This window comes from Microcaecilia unicolor, chromosome 8 (assembly GCF_901765095.1).
Source record: "Microcaecilia unicolor chromosome 8, aMicUni1.1, whole genome shotgun sequence".
Classification (NCBI taxonomy): Eukaryota; Metazoa; Chordata; class Amphibia; order Gymnophiona; family Siphonopidae; genus Microcaecilia; species Microcaecilia unicolor.
This window is the reverse complement of record NC_044038.1, coordinates 202922934-202942067: the sequence shown is the minus strand read 5'-3', so window position 1 is coordinate 202942067 and position 19134 is coordinate 202922934. Positions and strand designations below refer to the sequence as shown.

The 19134-nt window shown below is 44.3% G+C and overlaps 1 protein-coding gene across 1 annotated transcript; it reads left to right on the top strand.

Moving 5' to 3' along the window:
- Positions 1 to 5360: 5360 nt before the first annotated feature.
- Positions 5361 to 16035, top strand: MTG2 (mitochondrial ribosome associated GTPase 2). The gene is made up of 7 exons (XM_030213132.1): positions 5361 to 5472; positions 5891 to 6072; positions 7694 to 7841; positions 9423 to 9538; positions 9644 to 9862; positions 11348 to 11486; positions 15148 to 16035. The coding sequence occupies exons 2-7, from the start codon at positions 5917 to 5919 to the stop codon at positions 15540 to 15542; spliced, it is 1173 nt and encodes a 390-aa protein (XP_030068992.1). The 5' UTR covers positions 5361 to 5472; positions 5891 to 5916; the 3' UTR covers positions 15543 to 16035.
- The last annotated feature ends 3099 nt before the right edge of the window (positions 16036 to 19134 follow it).

Sequence of the window (19134 nt, the reverse complement as noted above, 5' to 3'; positions counted from 1 at the left end):
TGGACATACGACAAAATGAAAATTGTTGCGGATCCATTTTTGGGCCTCAGGCCTTACCGCCACCCATTCACTTAGTGGTAATGTCTCACATGTTAACCGGGAGGTAATCGTCAGTGTGTGTAAAATGCTGATTACTGCCCGGTTAGTGGTGCACGCTGGAAAATTTTCAGCTCGCATACTGAACGTGCGTAAAAAATGAAATTACCTCCCAGGCCCCGCAGTAGTTCGGTTGTAGTTCCGAATTGACGTTTGGGTGCGCGTAGGCACCTACGTGGCTTAGTAAAAGGGCCCCTGAATTTTTTCGGCATCCAAGTTTGGGTGCCATTTGTAGAATGCCTTCCAATATGCCCAAGAAAAATCGCCCTCTGTTCCCATTTCCTCCCCAACTACTATCAGTTGCTCAGACCTCCCTCTTTATATTGCTGTACACTACTCCGATGATCTTTAGTATCAGGTTAACATATCCTCATCACTCAAGTAGAAAATGCTAATATTAATTTACATGGATATATCACTTTTTCTGAACAAAAGAACCCAGAGGGATTTGTAGCAAGTTTCCAAGTTTATTCAAATTTTCTATACCACATACAGAAAACCATCTAAGCAGTATACAGCAAATAAAGTGAGAAAAGAAAGTACAAATTCAAACAGAAAGTAAAGGTTTTCTCCATGAGTCATGTCACAGCTGCATCACGGTGCCACAATTAGGTTCAGTGGCATTCCTGGCCTGGATGGCACCCGGGGCGGAGCGCTGATGTGCCCCCCCCCCCCCCCCCCGCTAAATGACACCTTCCCCCCCATCCGGCGAAATGACACCCCCCCCCGGGTGCACGCCGCTGGGGGGGGTTGCCGCGGCGCGCGCCTGCTCCGAGTTCACTAAACTTCGCTTCGCTGCAGCTCCCTCTGCCCCGGAACAGGAAGTAACCTGTTCTGGGGCAGAGGGAGCTACAGCGAACGAGCAACGAAGTTTAGCGAAATGGGAGCAGGCGCGCGCCATGGCACCCCCCAGCGGCGTGCACCCGGGGCGGACCCCCCCCCCCCCCCTCCTGGTACGCCACTGATTAGGTTATCATAAGTTTTCCTAAAAAGATGTGTTTTCAGATTTGATTTAAATCTTTGATAAGAAGCCTCTACTTGCAGAGGGACTGGGAGATTATTCCAGAGCTTTGGTCCTACAACACTGAAGACAGAAGAGTGTATGGATGTGTAAAAAAATCTGATATCACAAGAAACTGTTGATGAGCTGAGCTTAGGGTGCAGCTGGGGTATATGGTATGAGCACACATGAGAGGCAAGGAGGAGAACCAGAGTACATGAAGCTATGTATCACGGTGAGGATTTTATAGGGCATACGAGCAGACAGAGAAAGCCAGTGTTCTTGCTTAAGTAATGGAATGACCGTGGCAGTAGCAGCGATTCACACATTCCGCCATCTCAGATGCAAGTTTCTGTTTCCAGCAGGTGAGGTGTGGCAGAGGAAAAGCTCCAAGGCCAGTTGCAGGCAGTGTGGGTGAGCTAGGGAATAGTGGACACCTCTGTCTTGTTCCCTGACAGATAAAAAAGCTTTCTGAGTCATATCCATTTACCAAAAGTTGATCCCTGAGTGAGGAGTAGAGAGCTTTTATCATAGATGTAAATCTCCCAGTGAAACCTTATTTGTCTAGCGTGTCATATAGGAAGTCCCAATGAACGCAATCAAATGCCTTTTCTGTATCAAAACTTATTAGCAAAGATGGTTGATCTACTCGCTCCTTGTATTCCAAAGAAGTTAGGATGTGTCTTAAGTTCTTGGCTACTGATTGCTCCTTAACAAATCCAACTTGTGAGTCATGTATAATCACTGGCAACATTCTAGCCAAGCGACTGGCCATGACTTTGGCCAAGAGTTTCACTTCATAGTTTAATAAATTGGTTGGTAAGATTTAGCGAGAGCAGGATCCCTGCCTGACTTTGGTAGTACAATGATTTGATCCAAGGTTAGGGTATCTGGCAAGGCCTCTGCCTCCATTAGCACATTAAATAGGTTTGTCAATGGTGCTACCACTTCCTCACCCAAAAGCTTATAGAACTCTGCTTGAAAGCCATCCGTTCCTGGTGCTTTCATCAAGGGACTCTGTAATTGCCCAGTGTACCTCCTCTAAATTAATAGGGGAGTCTAATCTCTATCAAATTGTGCTATGCTTGGCAAATCAAGGCCCTCCAAATTCAAACACTAGATAATCCTTTGTCTTCAGGTGATGCAATCAAATATCAATCTTTAACATATTTAAGTTCTCCCCAAGCATATTGTGACCCCAATATTCACCTGCAGGAAAAGCAAAAATATCGCTATAACATAATAGAGCCCAGACTTGACTATTAGCAAGACCTGATTTGACTCCAACAAAAAATTGAAGGACACGTGATCACGTGATTTACATACTCTAACTTCCAATTTAAAAGGTACTTTTGCTATCAGTTGGAAATTAAAAGAATGGAGGACAGATACAGACATACATTGGTGTCCCTGAAGAAGAGCTTTGTCTTGAAACAGAAATTTCTTTAGGACGTGCTGAACCCCTCAGTGAATAAGCAGCGTAAATCACAGCTCAGATAAGTTGGCTCCTGTGGGGTTTCTTTATTCCAGTGTTTTGTTGGAGTCAAATCAGGTCTTGCTAATATTCAAGTTTGGGCTCTATTATGTTATAGTGATATTTTTGCTTTTCCTTCAGATGAATATTGGGGTCACAGTATGCTTGGGGAGAACTTAAATATGCTAAAAATTGATATTTGATTTTTCATCACTTGGGTTAAAGTATTCACTTTATATATAAAAATTTGTTGATTTTGGAGGATATTTCATGATGTGTAGAGCTATTCAGGTGAGCCGCTTTTTAGTGGTGTGACTCACTGATACGTTGCTCGGCTGTATATACAGCCTATGCTGAATCCTCTTTCACCCCCAATAACAAGGAAATATATACAAATTAAATTCAAGTGAAATATATACCCTTAGAGGTTCTCTGCAGACATCCCATTGACACCCATTTTTTCACCAGTATATTTAGGGATTGACTACATATTATTAGTTTATAATGAATAAGGCACAAAAAGGTGCCCTAAATGACCACTGGCGGGAATGAGGGATGACCTCTCTTTACTCTCCCAGTGGCCACTAATCCCCTCCCACCCCCCAAAAATGTGATTTAAAATATTACTTGCCAGCTTCAGATGTTATACTCAGGTCCATTAGAACAGCATGCAGGTTTCCCTGAAATAGTCTAGTGGTGGGTGCAGTGCACTGCAGACAAGTGGACCCAGGTCCATACCTCCCCCCTACCTGATGCACTTGTGGAGGAAACTGTGAGCCCTCCAAAACTCACCAGAAACCCACTGTACCTATATATAGGTGCCTCCTTCATTCATAAGGGTTGTGATAGTGGTGAACAGTTGGGGGTAGTGGGTTTTGGGGGGCTCATCAAACAAGATAAGGGAGCAATGGTGAGATGTGTACCTGGAAGCATTTTATGAAGTCCACTGCAGTGCCTTTTAGGGTGCCCTATTGCTTTCCTGGGATGTCTGGGGGACCAGTCTACTAAAAATGCTGGCTCCTCCTACATCCCAATGGCTTCATTTTGTGCGTTTTGCACTTGAACATGTTCCCGAAAATGGACCAAAAAAACAAAATATCCAAATCACAAAACCTTGTTCAAAACAGTATTTTAAAAAAAATAAAAAGATGTTTTTCTTTTTTTAAAATGACCTATTCAGATTTTGGACATTTTTTGCAAACCGTCCAAAGTCAGACTTAGACATCAAAATGAAAATGCCCCTCCACACCATACATTGTATTATTTGAATATTTTTACTGCTGTAATTGTCTATTACTTATGTTTGATTTATTCTTACTGTACACTGCCTTGAGTGAATTCTTTCAAAAATAAATTTTCCATTTGTTCACTGTCAATGCTTGGGAAGATAACTGTTTGATAGATAATATATCCGCTTTCATATCAGATAATCACCATTTTCTTTTATCAGATTTTTCACCTACATTATCTCTTGAAACAGCATGGTGAGTGAAATTTCTTCTTTCAACAAGTTGTTTTGCAAGGTTCTAACATAGTTCTTTTCACCCCTTGATTTTGAGAGGCATTTTTGTGCTTTCGATGTTTTGGGGAAGCCATCATCTTCACAAGAAGATTTTGCTTAACAAAGTTCTGAGAGTTGATAGACATAAATGTTTGGAAGTGGACGGAGCTAATGCTACAATCTTGTCTCTTGCACATAAGTGCCATCCAGGCAGAAGCCTCTTGGTTAAAGCAGTGGGTTGCAAGCCAGGAGCGCCTGATTTAAATCCCACTGCAACTCCCTGTGATCTTGGGAAAGTAATTTAAACCCTCTGTTGCCTCAGGTCCAAACCTAGATTGTGAGCCCTCCAAGAACAAAAAGATATATACTATTGCTTGAATGTACACTGCTTTGATAACTTTCTGACTTGCAGGCAATATATTTAAAAGTGAATAAATAAAAAGTGTGGAAATGTAGAGATATACGAGTCCATGCATGGGTGCACAAAACTGGGTCCAGCAGCAGGAGTTTAGGAGATGCTTTGTAGGCTTGTTGTGATGCTTTTTACTGGATACACGAACAGCTTATGGCAACCTGTGGTCTGGATTACACAGGACAGGACAAGAAATCTCTCCTTAGGGATTTCCAAGGACGGGGCCTGTGCCCTTCCTCCAGGAGGCTCCCAGACCTAGGGGCTGCCAACTAGATCTAGATTTGCCAGACAGGGTTGATCCAGTCCTGGGCTTAGATCAATGCACGCAGAGACCTGTAGCCATGCTTATCTTAGGGAATCCAATGGGGAAATCAGAACAACAAGCCACTGAATGCAATGGGAGAAGCCCAGGAGTCAGGACTGAATCAGTCCTGGCGAATCTAGATCTAGTTGGCAACCCGACCCGGAGGACCCCCAACACGGGTACTTAATGGAAGCCGACCCAAGTGACAATGACAGACAAAGCAGAAGATGACTCAAATACCCAACAAATGAACAACACTACCCCCCCCCCCCCCCAGTCACAAGCCCACCCCCTCTCTCAATTCCACCCCCCCACTATCCGCATCTTGAGCCCCGGGCCAGCCTCACTTCCTCTTCCTCACCCAAACGTATTTCTTTTTAGTGCAAGTTTCTTTATTCAAAGATTTTTTTGCAAAAAAATACAAAAGAAGAAAACAACGAACATCAACAGCATAGGTCACCATTTGCCCTTAAATTAGTGCATCTTGTTTAAGTTCTAAGTTAGCCCGGAACTAATCACACCACCAGCGCCTAGCCTACCGGAAACAGGAAGTTAAATCGTCGGGGACGGAGTAGGAGGGCGGGACAGCATCAGGCGGCGGTAGGAAGGACAGTTCCGGGGAAAGTTGTCTCAACCTCCTTGGTCTAAGTCGCTGCTGCTGGTGAACTTAGAAATTAGATTGAAGGTAGGCAGAACAGGGGGTGGGGGTGTGGAGCAGAGAGAGAGAAGGAGGCTGGACCACGGTGAGGGGGGGGGGGCGAGGGCGTGCCTCCCCGCTCGTCAAGAGAGGACAGTCAAATAAGTAAATGCTTCTGCGATGTTGTACTCCTCTGATGTCACGTAGCCCCCCCCCCCCCCTGAGGTCCAACAGTATGACCGGCCAACTCTGAGTTCCGGTAATGTCACAGCACAGCTCTGAGCTCCCCTGATAAGACAGTGCGGCATTTCATGGGTTACAGTGCCAGGCTGAGCAGACTCCTTGTCAGAGGGCACAAAGTGGCTAGACCGCTAGTACTGTTTGTCTCATTAGACATCTTGAATCTTGACTGATGCACTAATTCTTCCGCTGTGATAAATACCATTTTTGTATGTTCTCTTTCCAGGTCAGCTGGAGTGGGCTGTGGGTGGCATGTTTTTGAGTAGGCAACCCGCTTGTGCATCATTTTTGTTGGGATCTGTGCTGCAGCAACAAGTTTTACAGTGCAAGAACTTCTCCCGCAGTTGTGCAGTATGGGGCAACCAGCGACAGCTAAGAAAGAAAAAAGAGCTTTCTGAAAAGAAACTGGTAAATTCTGAGATGAAAGATTACTGTAGTTGCTCTGAAGTTGAAAACTGCCATCATGGTTATTATATACATGAACAGCTGTCAGGACAATTCTGTGCGTGCAAATGTTTACAATACAAGCATTTACATGCGTATGTGCTATTTCTGCAAATACCCACTTAACTTACATTTTGGGCTGGGTTCGGTAAATGACGCTCAAAAATCAGTGCTCAGCACTTTTCTATAAAGGTTGCTTCAAGCTGTGCTTCCTTTATAGAATAGCACGTAGTGCCAATTCCCATGCCCAAATTTGGGTGCCAGGCCTTACACCTGCTGAAACCAGGTGCAATTCCTGGTGTGCATCCCTGGTATTCTATAGCACTGCATGCAGATTTTCCCATAGCCATGCCCCCTTTTGAATTGCGCTCAGTGGGATTTGATTTGGGCACACAGTGTTACAGAATAGTGCACAGCCAGATGCGCACACTTATACTAATTGTGCCAATTAACATCAATAATTGATAGTGCATCTCAAGATCGTTCACAAATTTGGGTGCCCTTTATAGAATACAGGTGATAGTACATATTTGCAAGTGGGGAAGACATAGGCAGGGCTCCCACTTATATGTGTAACTTGCAGAATACTGTAAGTTACTCATGTACCTACTGCACTTAAACGTTCATATTTGTGCCAGCTCTATGGCTGTTGTAAGTGTGAGCACCAAAATGTTAGGCATGTTAATATCTGGTTATACTAGTATTTTATAAAGGAAAGTAGACACCTACTTTCTTTTATAGAACAGACTTCTACCGTGTGCCCTATGGGCACTTAATTGAAGACACCCAGTTATAGACTTGCCCCCTGTGTGTCCACCACTCTTTAAGGGGCTCATTTTCAAAGCACTTAGCCTTCCAAAGTTCCATAGAAACCTATGGAACTTTGGAAGGCTAAGTGCTTTGAAAATATGCCAAATATTTATATATATGTCTTCTAATTTGAGTGCTTTTCTGTCTGGCCATATTGTTAATATCAAGGAACCTGTATAATATCAAAGAACCTGTCAGTATGGTACTGCATAGGTTTCAGTGCATTTATGATATCACATGGCACAGATGCTGGCTCTGAGAGAGAATTCTGCAGTATTGTTGTTAGTTACCGTATTGAGTCACAGAGTGGCTACTGAGAATACTTGCAATGTCTAACATTTCTGAAAGCTCTTCCTCCATATGAACTTAAATAAATTGGAGGTTCTGCTGCTGTGCTGGTTCTCATCAGAACCTCATGTAGGCACAACATTGATTGAAGGAAAACCTGCACACAACACAGGCCGCTGAAGAATATGTCTTCCTCATAGTCCCAGGCAGGGATAATTCTAATAAGGGGAAGCACAAATTCAGCATAGACTGCTGAACAACAAGAACATACAAGATTTTCGAAAGGGTACCTGTAATAAACGATACACACATTTTATTCCAAAAAGATTGTAAATGCAATAAAATGTTTTTTGGACACGAAAAAGGAAGCTTATGAATAATACTCAATGAGGGATCAAGAAAGCTTTGAAAGAGGTATGTTGGTGCACTAAGGAATACTGCTGGTATGAGAGCCTGGAAACTGATCCTTCTCCTGTCTCTCACCTAGACTCGATACTTTGTTGACCAGCGCAGAATTTCTGTGCTTGGAGGAAAAGGAGGCAAAGGTGCCAGCTGTTTCCACAGTGAGCCCAGGAAGGAGTTTGGGGGACCTGATGGTGGTGATGGGGGTAATGGGGGCCACGTGATCTTAAAAGGTAAGAGGATGAGGATAGAAGGGATTTGACCCTAGGGGTCAACAACTTGTTCAGCTTTCCTCGATGTGAATCAGATCCTATATATTCAATACAAAATATATATCAGAACCTATATATTTGTATTGAATATACCTTTATTATTGTTCAGATGACTATATGAATATGGGTTCAGTAAGAAAAGATCATGCTTTTGTTTAAAGAATCTTTCCTGTCACTTCTTGTTGTATAAGTGAAAGACAGATAGGTGGCTGTTGGCACTTTGTTGTTCTCTCCAGAAAGCCATGTAAGGTGGCATTTTTTAAAACCATGCCATCTGTGATTGACTAATACTGTTCTCTCAAACACCTCTATCTCTAATACCGTAGTGAATGCACATTCACTCCAGACTCATTTATATATCTGTTCACACTGGAAGCAGATCAAAGTGAGCTTCACTTTAATCACTGAGGAAAAAACAGCATGCAAGGAGGATTTACTCCTTTGCATGTTTTTTGGACAGTATAAAATGTATGTAAGTGGACTTTGGCATCCAGTCCAGGAGTGAGCTTGAATAAGTTTCCAAGTTTATTTCAATCTTGCTATCCCGCAAATCAAGCAATATATCTGTGCGGCTTACAATTCTAAAAATTCAAATAGAAGAGAGAAAGTAAGAAAGAGAAAATAGAAATGGGAAAGAAAAACAAGGGGGGGAACAGCGCTACAATAAATAACGGGAAAGATAGGGTTGTAGTTGGGACAATAGGGAAGGGTAACACATCTTTGCTGGCTGGCAGGCCCATACTGTAGTCGATCTACGTAAATAGAAAGGCATCTTCAAAAAGAAATTCTTTGAGGTCCATTTTAAAGTTAGCTAAAGAGGTCTGTGATCTGAGGTAGAGGGGCATAGCATCAGAAGAATCCGCTACCAAGCGGAGAACTCAAACTCCCCACGGGAAAACACAAGTATAAGTGAGAGTGGGATGTTTGACCACGGAAATTCAAATCCTGGAGACAAGAATCTTAAAAAGCTTGTTTATTGATGAAAAGACTCGACACAACTGTTGTGTTTCGGCCGTCACATCACGTGCTACCTACTGCACATATCAGCTGTTCTTCCTGGCGTCTGAGACTCCTGATGCAGGCCTGACGGCCGAAACACAACAGTTGTGTCGAGTCTTTTCATCAATAAACAAGCTTTTTAAGATTCTTATCTCCAGGATTTGAATTTCCGTGGTCAAACATCCCACTCTCACTTATACAGAGGGGCATAGCATTCCATAAAGTGGGACGTACAACTGAAAAAAAACGGACTCATGCGTAGCAGCATGTCTAATATGGTGGAAGGATGGTACAACCAGAAGTTGTTGTTGGGATGAATGAGTGATTGAAAACAAAGTGAAGCCAGATTAATATGGAACTGAACACTGAGGTAGCTAATTGAGGCACAGAAAGGTGTATATATTAATATAGTGTGTGCTATAGCTGAGATACCAGAACCATTCAGACCTTAGTTGAAGCACTGGAACCTCAAGCTGCCAAAGCTGTAACTACTATGTTGAAATCCCTGGAAATAATTTTAAAGAAAGATTATTTCCTTTTTAGCGGATGCCCGGATAAAGTCACTTTCTTTGGTGCAGCCGGTTTATCAGGGGATGGATGGTGTGCCTGGAGGAAGCAAAAACTGTTTTGGATGTAATGGGGAGAACCTATATATTAAGGTAATCCTTTGCTGCTATGTTTACTGCTGCCACTTGAGACTCTTCTGTGTAGAGGTAGCACCAGCAGCTGCTATGTTGTGATCTCTGCATTTTTCCACATGCAAGGTCCCTCTGGGAACTCTGGTAAAGGAGGATGGGATGGTTGTGGCTGACCTCTCGCAGCCTAAGGACGAGTACATTGCAGCCTTGGGAGGAAATGGAGGCAAAGGAAATCGCTTCTTTCTAAGCAATGAGAACCGTGCACCAGTAACGGCCACAATGGGAGAGAATGGCCAGAAGAGGACCTTGCAGCTGGAGCTGAAGACCATGGCGCATGTTGGAATGGTGAGCCACGCATCAGAAGAGGCGTATTTTCAAAGCACTTAGCCTTCCAAAGTTTCTATGGTACTTTGGAAGGCTAAGTGCTTTGAAAATATGCCTATATGTCACCCATCTCTCTACTTCCTGTAGTCAGAAAGCCAGAAGTTATTCTCATGGCAAAAGTAATGAGATGTTGGCCTCAGATTCTTTGGCTACATGCCAGACTGACATTACAGTTGGTAGAGAGTGGCCGAATTTTGACCTGTATTTGCTTGACATGCCGGAGTCCATGTATGTTTCTATTTTTGCATCCAAAGTGTCACATCCGTACAAAGATTGATCCCAGCAAAGTAAAGCGTAGTGGGAGAAGCTGGGAAGTTTGCTTTAATTCTGGTGTGTGAGGAGAGTATGGTGATTGGATGAAGTTACCTACGTAATAAGTGACGACAGATAAAGACCTTCATGATCCATCCAGTCTGCCCAACAGGTGGAATAATATACACATACTTGAACCGGATGTGTGTCTGCCATTTTTGGGACACAGACTGTGGAAGTCTGCTCAGCACTGAGTTTACTTATCAACTACTGTAGTTGCTGTTGAAAGTGTGTGTCCTGATCTGTCTTTTGCCATTTTCAGGACACTCACCTTAAAAGTCTGCCCAATAATGTCCTTACTTTCTCACTGCTAGAGTTGCTTTCTAAGCACCACTCCTGCCCATGATAGCATCAACTGCCATGAGATCACTTAAGTATTTTTGTTTTGAATCCATCCTCTTTCTATAAAATTTGTGTATGATGCTGCTGCAAACTCGGGTGTTGTATTGAGCAGACTGTCCTGGTGCTCAGACTTGGACTGTGAGCTTGTTATAACTATGTAAGTGCTCTTATAGTGCTGGAAGCTAGGGGCGAAGCTAGCCCTCTAATTTTGGAGGGGGGCCCAGGGGTGGACTGGGAGAGCAACACATTCTCTTCCCCCCCCCCCCCCCCCCCCCAGTGCACACATTAAAACTACCTTTGCTGGCAGGGATGCCAAAGCCTCACCAGCCAAAGAAATTCAGAGCTACTTCTCGCTTCCTTGTGCTGCTGCTGTAGTGTGGAACTCGGTGGCATGCCTCCAGCCGCCAACTCCAGGACTCCCCAAGCATACTTAATTCTTGCTCAAACTGAGCATGCACAAGAAATGGCAGTGTCGGCGGCTAGAGGCACACCACCGAATTCCACATTACGGCAGCTGCACTAGGTGGAGGGGAGTGGCTTGGGCTCTGAATTTCTTTTGCTGGCGGGGCTTAGGTATCCCTGCAAGTCATTTAACAGGGTGCTGCAGGTTTGGAGGGGGCCTTAGCCCATGTCCCCAAGGCCCTCTGTGTCTACATCATTGCTGGGATCACAGATGATGCAATATTAAAATAATGCTGCTATTTCCTTGTGGTGTAATAAGTGAACAGCTGCAGAACTTTTGAGTGTTTACACTCTAGCATTGCGCTAACCTCCTTTCCGATTTGCTTCCAGGTGGGATTTCCCAATGCAGGAAAATCATCACTATTGCGAACCATCTCCAATGCTAAGCCTGCTGTGGCCCCTTACCCCTTTACCACCCTAAATCCTCATGTTGGCATCATTCAGTACCAAGACTTTGAACAGCTTGCAGGTGAGAAAGTGCCACAGTGGTCTTTGTTCTGAGTGACAGGTAGAAACAGCTGGCTGCATATCTGGACTTGAGGAGGCAGTTTCTCTAAGAAAGATGGGTGTGGAGCTCAACCGAATCCAGGATTGTCGGTTTCTGCTGAAACTGAATCGGCGACCGAAACTGGCTGCTCAATTTTGATAGAAACAGAAACCATAAATGAACACCCTCCCCCCACCCATGCACACACACACACACTCTCTGTCACACCCAACCAAAAATGTTCTCAGACTCCCCCCCCCCCATCCCACCTGTAGACTTCCACGGGCATACCCTAGGAATTTCTGGTGGTCTGGTGGTGTCTTTGGAGACAAGAATGAACCCCACTTGTTCCTGCCCCATGCTACTGCTCTATCACATTGGTTGTCGAGAATTCCTGTGGCAGCTTTGTGACACTGCTATGGGAGGTCCCGGCAGCCATTTTGCGATTAGAAACAGCACAGGCAGGAGGCGAGTCTCCTGCCCATTCCGATTCCAATGACAAAATGGCTGCCGAAACATCATGTGACATTGCAATGGAGCAGCAAAACAGGAAAGGAACGAGTAGGGTTCATTCCTGTCTCCGGAGATGCTACCAGACCAGCAAGACTTCTAAGGTAGGCCTGGGGAGGGCATACAGGTGGAATTGGGGGGAAGTAATCACAAGGGGGGAGAAGTGAATTCTGGATATCGGCCGAAAATTCACAGGCATTTTCGGACAAAACCCGAACTTGGATTTTGGTTCACTTTTGATGCTGAAATTTAAATTTGGTCGGCTTCTAGATGGATATACTGGGATAAAACCAGGAGTAGCTCAGCCTGTCTCTTATGACGTGGAGCCTGTTTGCAACCGTAGGCCCTAGTGATTTTCAGCCTTGCTCCATGAGTATCCCTAGACTCCGCATGAAATTTGTTTTGAAATTTTCTCTGCTTGGCTCAAAGGGGCTTGATAATGCAGTTCGACATGTCAGTTGCGTTTGACCGTGTCGATCACAAAATACTGAAGAATTTACTAACACATTATGGGGTAGGAGGTTCAGTGTGGAAGTGTTTTGGTGGTTTTTTGAAAGTTAGATCATACCAAGTCAAGAAGGGGAGTAACAACCTGTTAAATTCTTGGGTGCTTGAATGTGGTGTTCCCCAGGTCTCACCTCTGTCTCCCATAATGATGACAACAGGATTTCTCTCCTACATTTATGTTGATGATGTGACTACCTTTCTTCCTTTTGATAAAACAATTTTTCAATTTCTGGGTCAATTGAAGAAGGATTTGAAATTCTCTCTACATGGCGGTTACTTTAAAATTATATAATGATAAAACCAAACTTTTAGTATTAGTAGAAACATAGAAACATGACAGCAGATAAAGGCCAAATGTCCCATCCAGTCTGCCCATCCTCTGTAACCCCTAACTCTTCCTTTTCCTAAGCAATCCCACATGCTTATCCCATGCCTTTTTAAATTCTGACACAGTCCTCAACTCCACAACCTCCACTGGGAGGCCATTCCATGCTTCCACCACCCTTTCTGTGAAATAATACTTCTTAGATTACTCAAGCCTATTCCCTCTTAACTTTAATGTGTGCCCCCTCGTTCCAGAGTTTTCGTTCAGTTGAAAAAGGCTCACTTCCTGTACATTAATGCCATTGAGATATTGAAACATCTCTATCATATCTCCTCTCACCCAGCGTATACATGTTGAGGTTCATAAGTAAATTCACATAAACCATTCCTGGAAACATCCTTAGTGATAAAAGGGAGATTATTTCAGTTAGAAACAAAATGCTTAAGATCCTTGGAGTTATTTTTGATGAGAATTTAACATTTGAACCCCCAGATTAAACTTTTGACAGCTGTTTTCTGTATATTGAGGAAGTTGTATATTGAGGAGCTTAACCGAGATTGGATAGCAGAGCCGGTAGTGGGAGGCGGGGCTGGAGGTTGGGAGGCGGGGATAGTGCTGGGGAGACTTATACGGTCTGTGCCAGAGCCGGTGGTGGGAGGCGGGGATAGTGCTGGGCAGACTTATACAGTCTGTGCCAGAGCCGGTGGTTGGGAGGCGGGGCTGGTGGTTGGGAGTCGGGGATAGTGCTGGGCAGACTTATACGGTTTGTGCCAGAGCCGGTGGTTGGGAGGCGGGGATAGTGCTAGGCAGACTTATACAGTCTGTGCCCTGAAGAGCACATGTACAAATCAAAGTAGGGTATACACAAAAAGTAGCACACATGAGTTGTCTTGTTGGGCAGACTGGATGGACCGTGCAGGTCTTTTTTCTGCCGTCATCTACTATGTTACTTTATGAAGAATCAGACCTTGCTTTAATTTTACAGCTTATATAGATTGTTAGAAAGTCTCTTATTTTATCCCATCTTGATTACTGTAATGCAGTTTATGTGGTTTTAAATGAGTCCTTTATAAGAAAATTACAAACTGCAAAATACGGCCACACGTCTGATCTTTAGTTCATCGAGATATGAATCTGTCTCTCCTCTGTTTTTGAGGGTTCATTGCCTTCCAGTGAAAGCGCAAATCATTTTTAAAGTGTGTTCAATGACTTTTTAAATTCTGTATGGTTTCTTACCATTGTATTTGGCATTAGCTTTGCAGGCTGCCTCTGTTGTTGCAGTTTCCAAGTGCAAAAGGCGTGAGTTATAAGATTACTAGTAAAAAAGGCCCATTTCTGCCTGTGATGAAACGGGCCCTAGCGGGCACGGGACTCCCTTCCCCTCCCCTTACGCTAGTATCCCTGGTGGTGTAGAGGTACCTGTTCGCTTGGGGCAGGAAAGAAAGAGCCCCCTCTTTCCTGCCCAGAGCGCTGCTGCTAGCTGCCCTGCTGCAACCTGTGCGAGTCTGGGTCTCGGCGTTTCAAAATGGCCACCGAGAGTTGAAGTCTCGCGAGGCTGCTTCAACTCTTGGCGGCCAATTTGAAACGCCGAGAGCCCGACTCACAGAGGATGCATCAGGGCAGCTAGCAGCAGCGCTCCGGGCAGGAAAGTGGGGGCTCTTTCTTTCCTGCCCCGAGCGAACAGGTACCTCTAGACCACCAGGGATAGTAGCGGGAGGGGAGGTGATAGGGGGAGGGAAGGTGATGGGAGGGAAGAGGGGGCGACCGGGGGTGGGGTGGTAGCGTTAAAGGGGCGGGGCGATGGCGTGAAAGGGGCGGGGTGATGGGCATGTCCTCGGCGGCTGCAATTCATTGGTTGTGTACATGTTGCGTGGTTGTGTACATGTTCCGCCCTCGACGTCATCACGTGTGACGTGAGGGCGGGGCATGGAGACATGGTGAGTGTTCTGGCTTCACCACCATGAACTTACGAATCGGTGTCTGAGTGCCTGCAGTGACGTCAGTGTCCTCAGAACGTTGAGGGTGCGTTTTATTATAGTAGATAGTCAATGGAATGTTCTCATATCAGTCTCCACAATGGTAGAACTCTCTACCTTCAACTTATCTCTTTGTGGTTTTTTACAAGCAATATTGATTTGTATTGAATTTTCCTACTGCATTTCCTTCTTAATCTATCTGGTGATGCCCAGTATCTTTTAGATTGTATGCCACATTGAACTTTTTTGTTTTTAATGGAACTTGCGGGATAGAAGTATATATTGATTTGTATTGTATTGTCATCCTCTGACTCTCTTGTTCTAGTTGCTGATATACCTGGGATAATACGTGGAGCTCACCAGAATCGAGGCCTTGGGTTTGCATTCCTGAGACACATTGAGCGCTGCCGCTTTCTCATGTATGTTTTGGATCTGTCTGTATCAGAACCCTGGACTCAGCTTCAGGACCTAAAGTACGAACTGGAACAGTATGAAGAAGGCTTATCGAGAAGACCTTGCCTTATTGTGGGGAATAAGATTGACTTGCCGCAGTCTAGGGTTAACCTGCCACTCCTGCGGGAGAGAGTGGAAGAGAAGATCATTGCAATGTCTGCACTGACTGGACACAATGTGGAGGAGCTGATACTGTGCATACGTGAACTCTATGATAAATGCTTAGATTCAGATATCTCAACGTTACAGAAACCACTCAAATGGTAGCAGATAAGCCTTTAAGGAAATGCAAACTAGAAACAGAACTAGAACTTGGGTGTCAACCCTCATCTTCCCTTTTAAAAGCAAAATCGCAGGAGAAGCCTAACTGTAGGATCTTGCCTGACTGGACTGAGGTTGAAAGAGTACTGAGTTAACTACAGCTCTGTCCATTGAAGAAAACTGAAGTCCTGAAGTACAAACTAGAGCTTGTCCAGGATCTGAGCTAAAGAGAACATTCAGTGCTTCCCTTAACGAAAACTGAAGTTCTGCACACCTCACTGTAGCTTTTCCAATGTAAAGATACTCAAAAGCTAGATTCAGTGCCCAGGAAACACTTTATTTTGTAATCTCAGCTATTTCCCCATGTTTTGATCACCCCATTGATGAGCAGAAAACACTGCATGGCTTTGTCCAAGTCTGTTCCATGCAGTATTTTATTCTGTGATAACTATTTTGCAGGGTGTGACTGAATTACTAATAAAATACATTGTGTTATTTATTTATTTATTTATTTATTGCATTTGTATCCCACATTTTCCCACACATTTGCAGGCTCAATGTGGCTTACATGGCTCCGTCATGGGGTCACCACGACAGGATGGCATATACAGTTATAATTTCATAAGAATATGGGAAACATAGTATATAAAAGTATCATGTATAAAGATATCAATATCGGAACAACAGGTAAACACGGCAGTGAACTGGGTGGGCTGTATTAACCATTGCTTGAAGATCACATTTCCGTAAAATCTTATTTTATTTCTTTATTAGGATTTATTTACCGCCTTTTTGAAGGAGTTCACTCAAGGCGGTGTACAGCAAGAATAAGTCAACCATAAGTAATAACTACAGCAGTAAAACAATACAATACAATTCTACATTACAATGTCAACATAATATGTAATAAAACATTTTCATAGACATCCTAGGGCAGTGGTTCCCAAACCTGATCCGGGAGGCACCCCAGCCAGTCAGGTTTTTAGGGTATCCACAATGAATATTCATGAGAGCGATTTGCATGCAGTGGAGGCAGTGCGTGCAAATCTCATGAATATTCATTGTGGATACCCTAAAAACCTGACTGGCTGGGGTGCCTCCAGGACCAGGTTTGGGAACCACTTTCCTAGGGTATAAGCAAAGATGAAACATATAGATAGATAGGATAAAGTAAGAGGTGTAACAAAATAAGGGGATTAATTTAAAGAAAGTTGCAAATGAGAGCAGAAAGGTGCTTGAACATTATCTTAGCTAGGGTAGGAGTGGGTAAACATGTCCTGCTATAATATGTGCAGCCAGTGTCACTTCTTCCATTAAAGGCCTGGTTGAAGAATCAAGCTTTCACCTGCTTCCTGAAATATAGATAGTTGTGTTAAGCAAAGCCTTTCAGGGAGCGTATTCCAGAGTGTAGAGGCTACTCCGGAGAAGGCTCTTTTTGGGTATCACATCATGTAATGTCCTTTGGAGAGGGTGTGGTTAGGGATAGTGCTTGGGAAGTCCTTAATGACCTTGGATATGTGTAGAGTGTGATAAAGTCACCTCTAGGATAGTTGGGTTAAGGCAGTTTCAGTCTGAAATACAAGTCCCAGAAGGCATTGCAGGCAAGGAGCCAGAGGGGGAGATGAAGAACCCGGACTGGACTCCTAGCTGCAATCAGGAAGACATGGGTGTAGGCTGGCAGGTGATGTAGAGTGGCTGCCACTAGGCAGAAAGAGAGGAAACCCTGTGTGCAGGAGCTCATCATTGGTCTCATTAGTCTAATGCTTAACTCAGCTGGTTTGGGTGTGAGGAAGCTAAGGGAAGGAGAATGATTGGTTGTGGTAGCTGAAGCCAGGGATTGATTAGGCAGGTGGGAAGGAGTCCCAGCAGAGGAGGGGAGTTCAGGAGAGAAGTATTTGCAGGCTGAAAATCCTTGGGCAGGGAGGTCGCTAAAGTACTGAAGCAGGCTGAGATTCCTTGGGTGAGAGGAAATCCCAAAAGTATTGAATTAATTGTGAAGCTGATGCAGGGGAAAACCCTTGGTTAGAAGGAGTCCCTAAAATATTGAACTCTCCTGAATGTAAAGAGGATAGAAGGTAGAAAATGCTGCTGGGTGACTGAACTGTGATGATGAACTGAAAAAACTGTTTGTCTTGGGAATTGAATTACTGTTTATTGTGCATTGGATAAAGAGCCCAGACTGGAGCCTGTAAGCTTGTATTGAATCCTGGTATTTATGCTGTTGTGGGAACTGTGTACTAGAAACCTGCATGGAATAAAAGTCCTTAAGATGGAAGTTACTGGTGGACATCTATTTCTTCATTGTGCCGGGAGCCTGTGGCTAGAGGAGATTGTTCTATCCTTGGCTGCACAAAAGAGGTACCTGGTTACAAGAGGAAGATCCTGTTCTTCAAGTACTCTGGGCGATTTCCTTTAAGGGCCTTGAAGGCAGTGGCATAGCTAGGTGGAGCCACTTGGTTTTGCTGGCGGAGGTCCCCAACCCCTGCCAGCTGAAGCCTTCTTCAGAGCCGGTCTCCGGCACACCGCATTCCCTGCCCTGTGTTCTTTCTTCCTCTGGACATCCTGCACGTTCCTTTAAGTAAAACTTAAGTGGACTTCCAATTAAGTTGGAAGCTGCCTCTGCTGAGCAGTAGTGCCAGAAGCTTTTTATTCACAAATATCTGAAGGTTTCTCCATTCAACCTCTACTTTTGCCTGCTCAGTTTCTCCATTTTCAGACCCATCTGCTCCCAGCCTACTGCCCAGCCTAGGTATTCTACAATTCTCAACCAGGAGTGCACATCTCCTTCTGGAACACAGTATGTCTACAGCCTGAACCGGTCATGGGGAGGGGGGGGGGGTGATTTTATAAAGGTGTTTCCTTGTATAAAACTGCCCCATAGTATATACCAAGGAGGTTTAACAAGAGATGGCATGATGTCACAAGGCTGAAGCTGGTCTCCACCCAAGGAAGTTTTAATTCTCCCTAATGCAGCCCTCGCCATCTTGGTACACCCAAACAATGAAATTGATAGGGTGACAAGCTCTGCCTACTAGCTTCTGTCCACATAATGGACCAGATGGGCTCATGCCATCTCCTGTTATCAAACCGCCTTGTTATATGTGCACAGCGTGTTGGTATTCCTAGGGGCATCCTCTGAATGCATTTGCAATGTACCTGTATATTTTATAAAATATGTGAGTACATATGTACAGTCCACATAGTGAAGTGATCCACCTCAGTTGTCCACAGATGGAATTAAAGTCTTGCCTTCTGACAGGAGCCTAGGATTTCAGCCAGACTCAGGGCTTGGCTTTCTCTCAAGTTAGCTCGTCTTGGTTCTCTGTAACGGCACTGCTACTTTGTTCCACTAGACAATAGCAATTTTCGAGACAATTGTCTGGGCTTTTACAAATCTCTAGCAATCAACAGACACGCTGGAGAAGTTGTCTGTATTGTAAGAAGAGTAAATTGTATTGCAATGTGCTCAGTCTGCCACCTGTTCCAAGGCCACTCATGCAGTGAAGTGACATGCAAATTGTGCTGATTTGATGGGTAACAATGAATCAAAGTAGCTGGGGAATGAAAAACAAAGAGTCTGTGTTGGTGGTATGCCAAT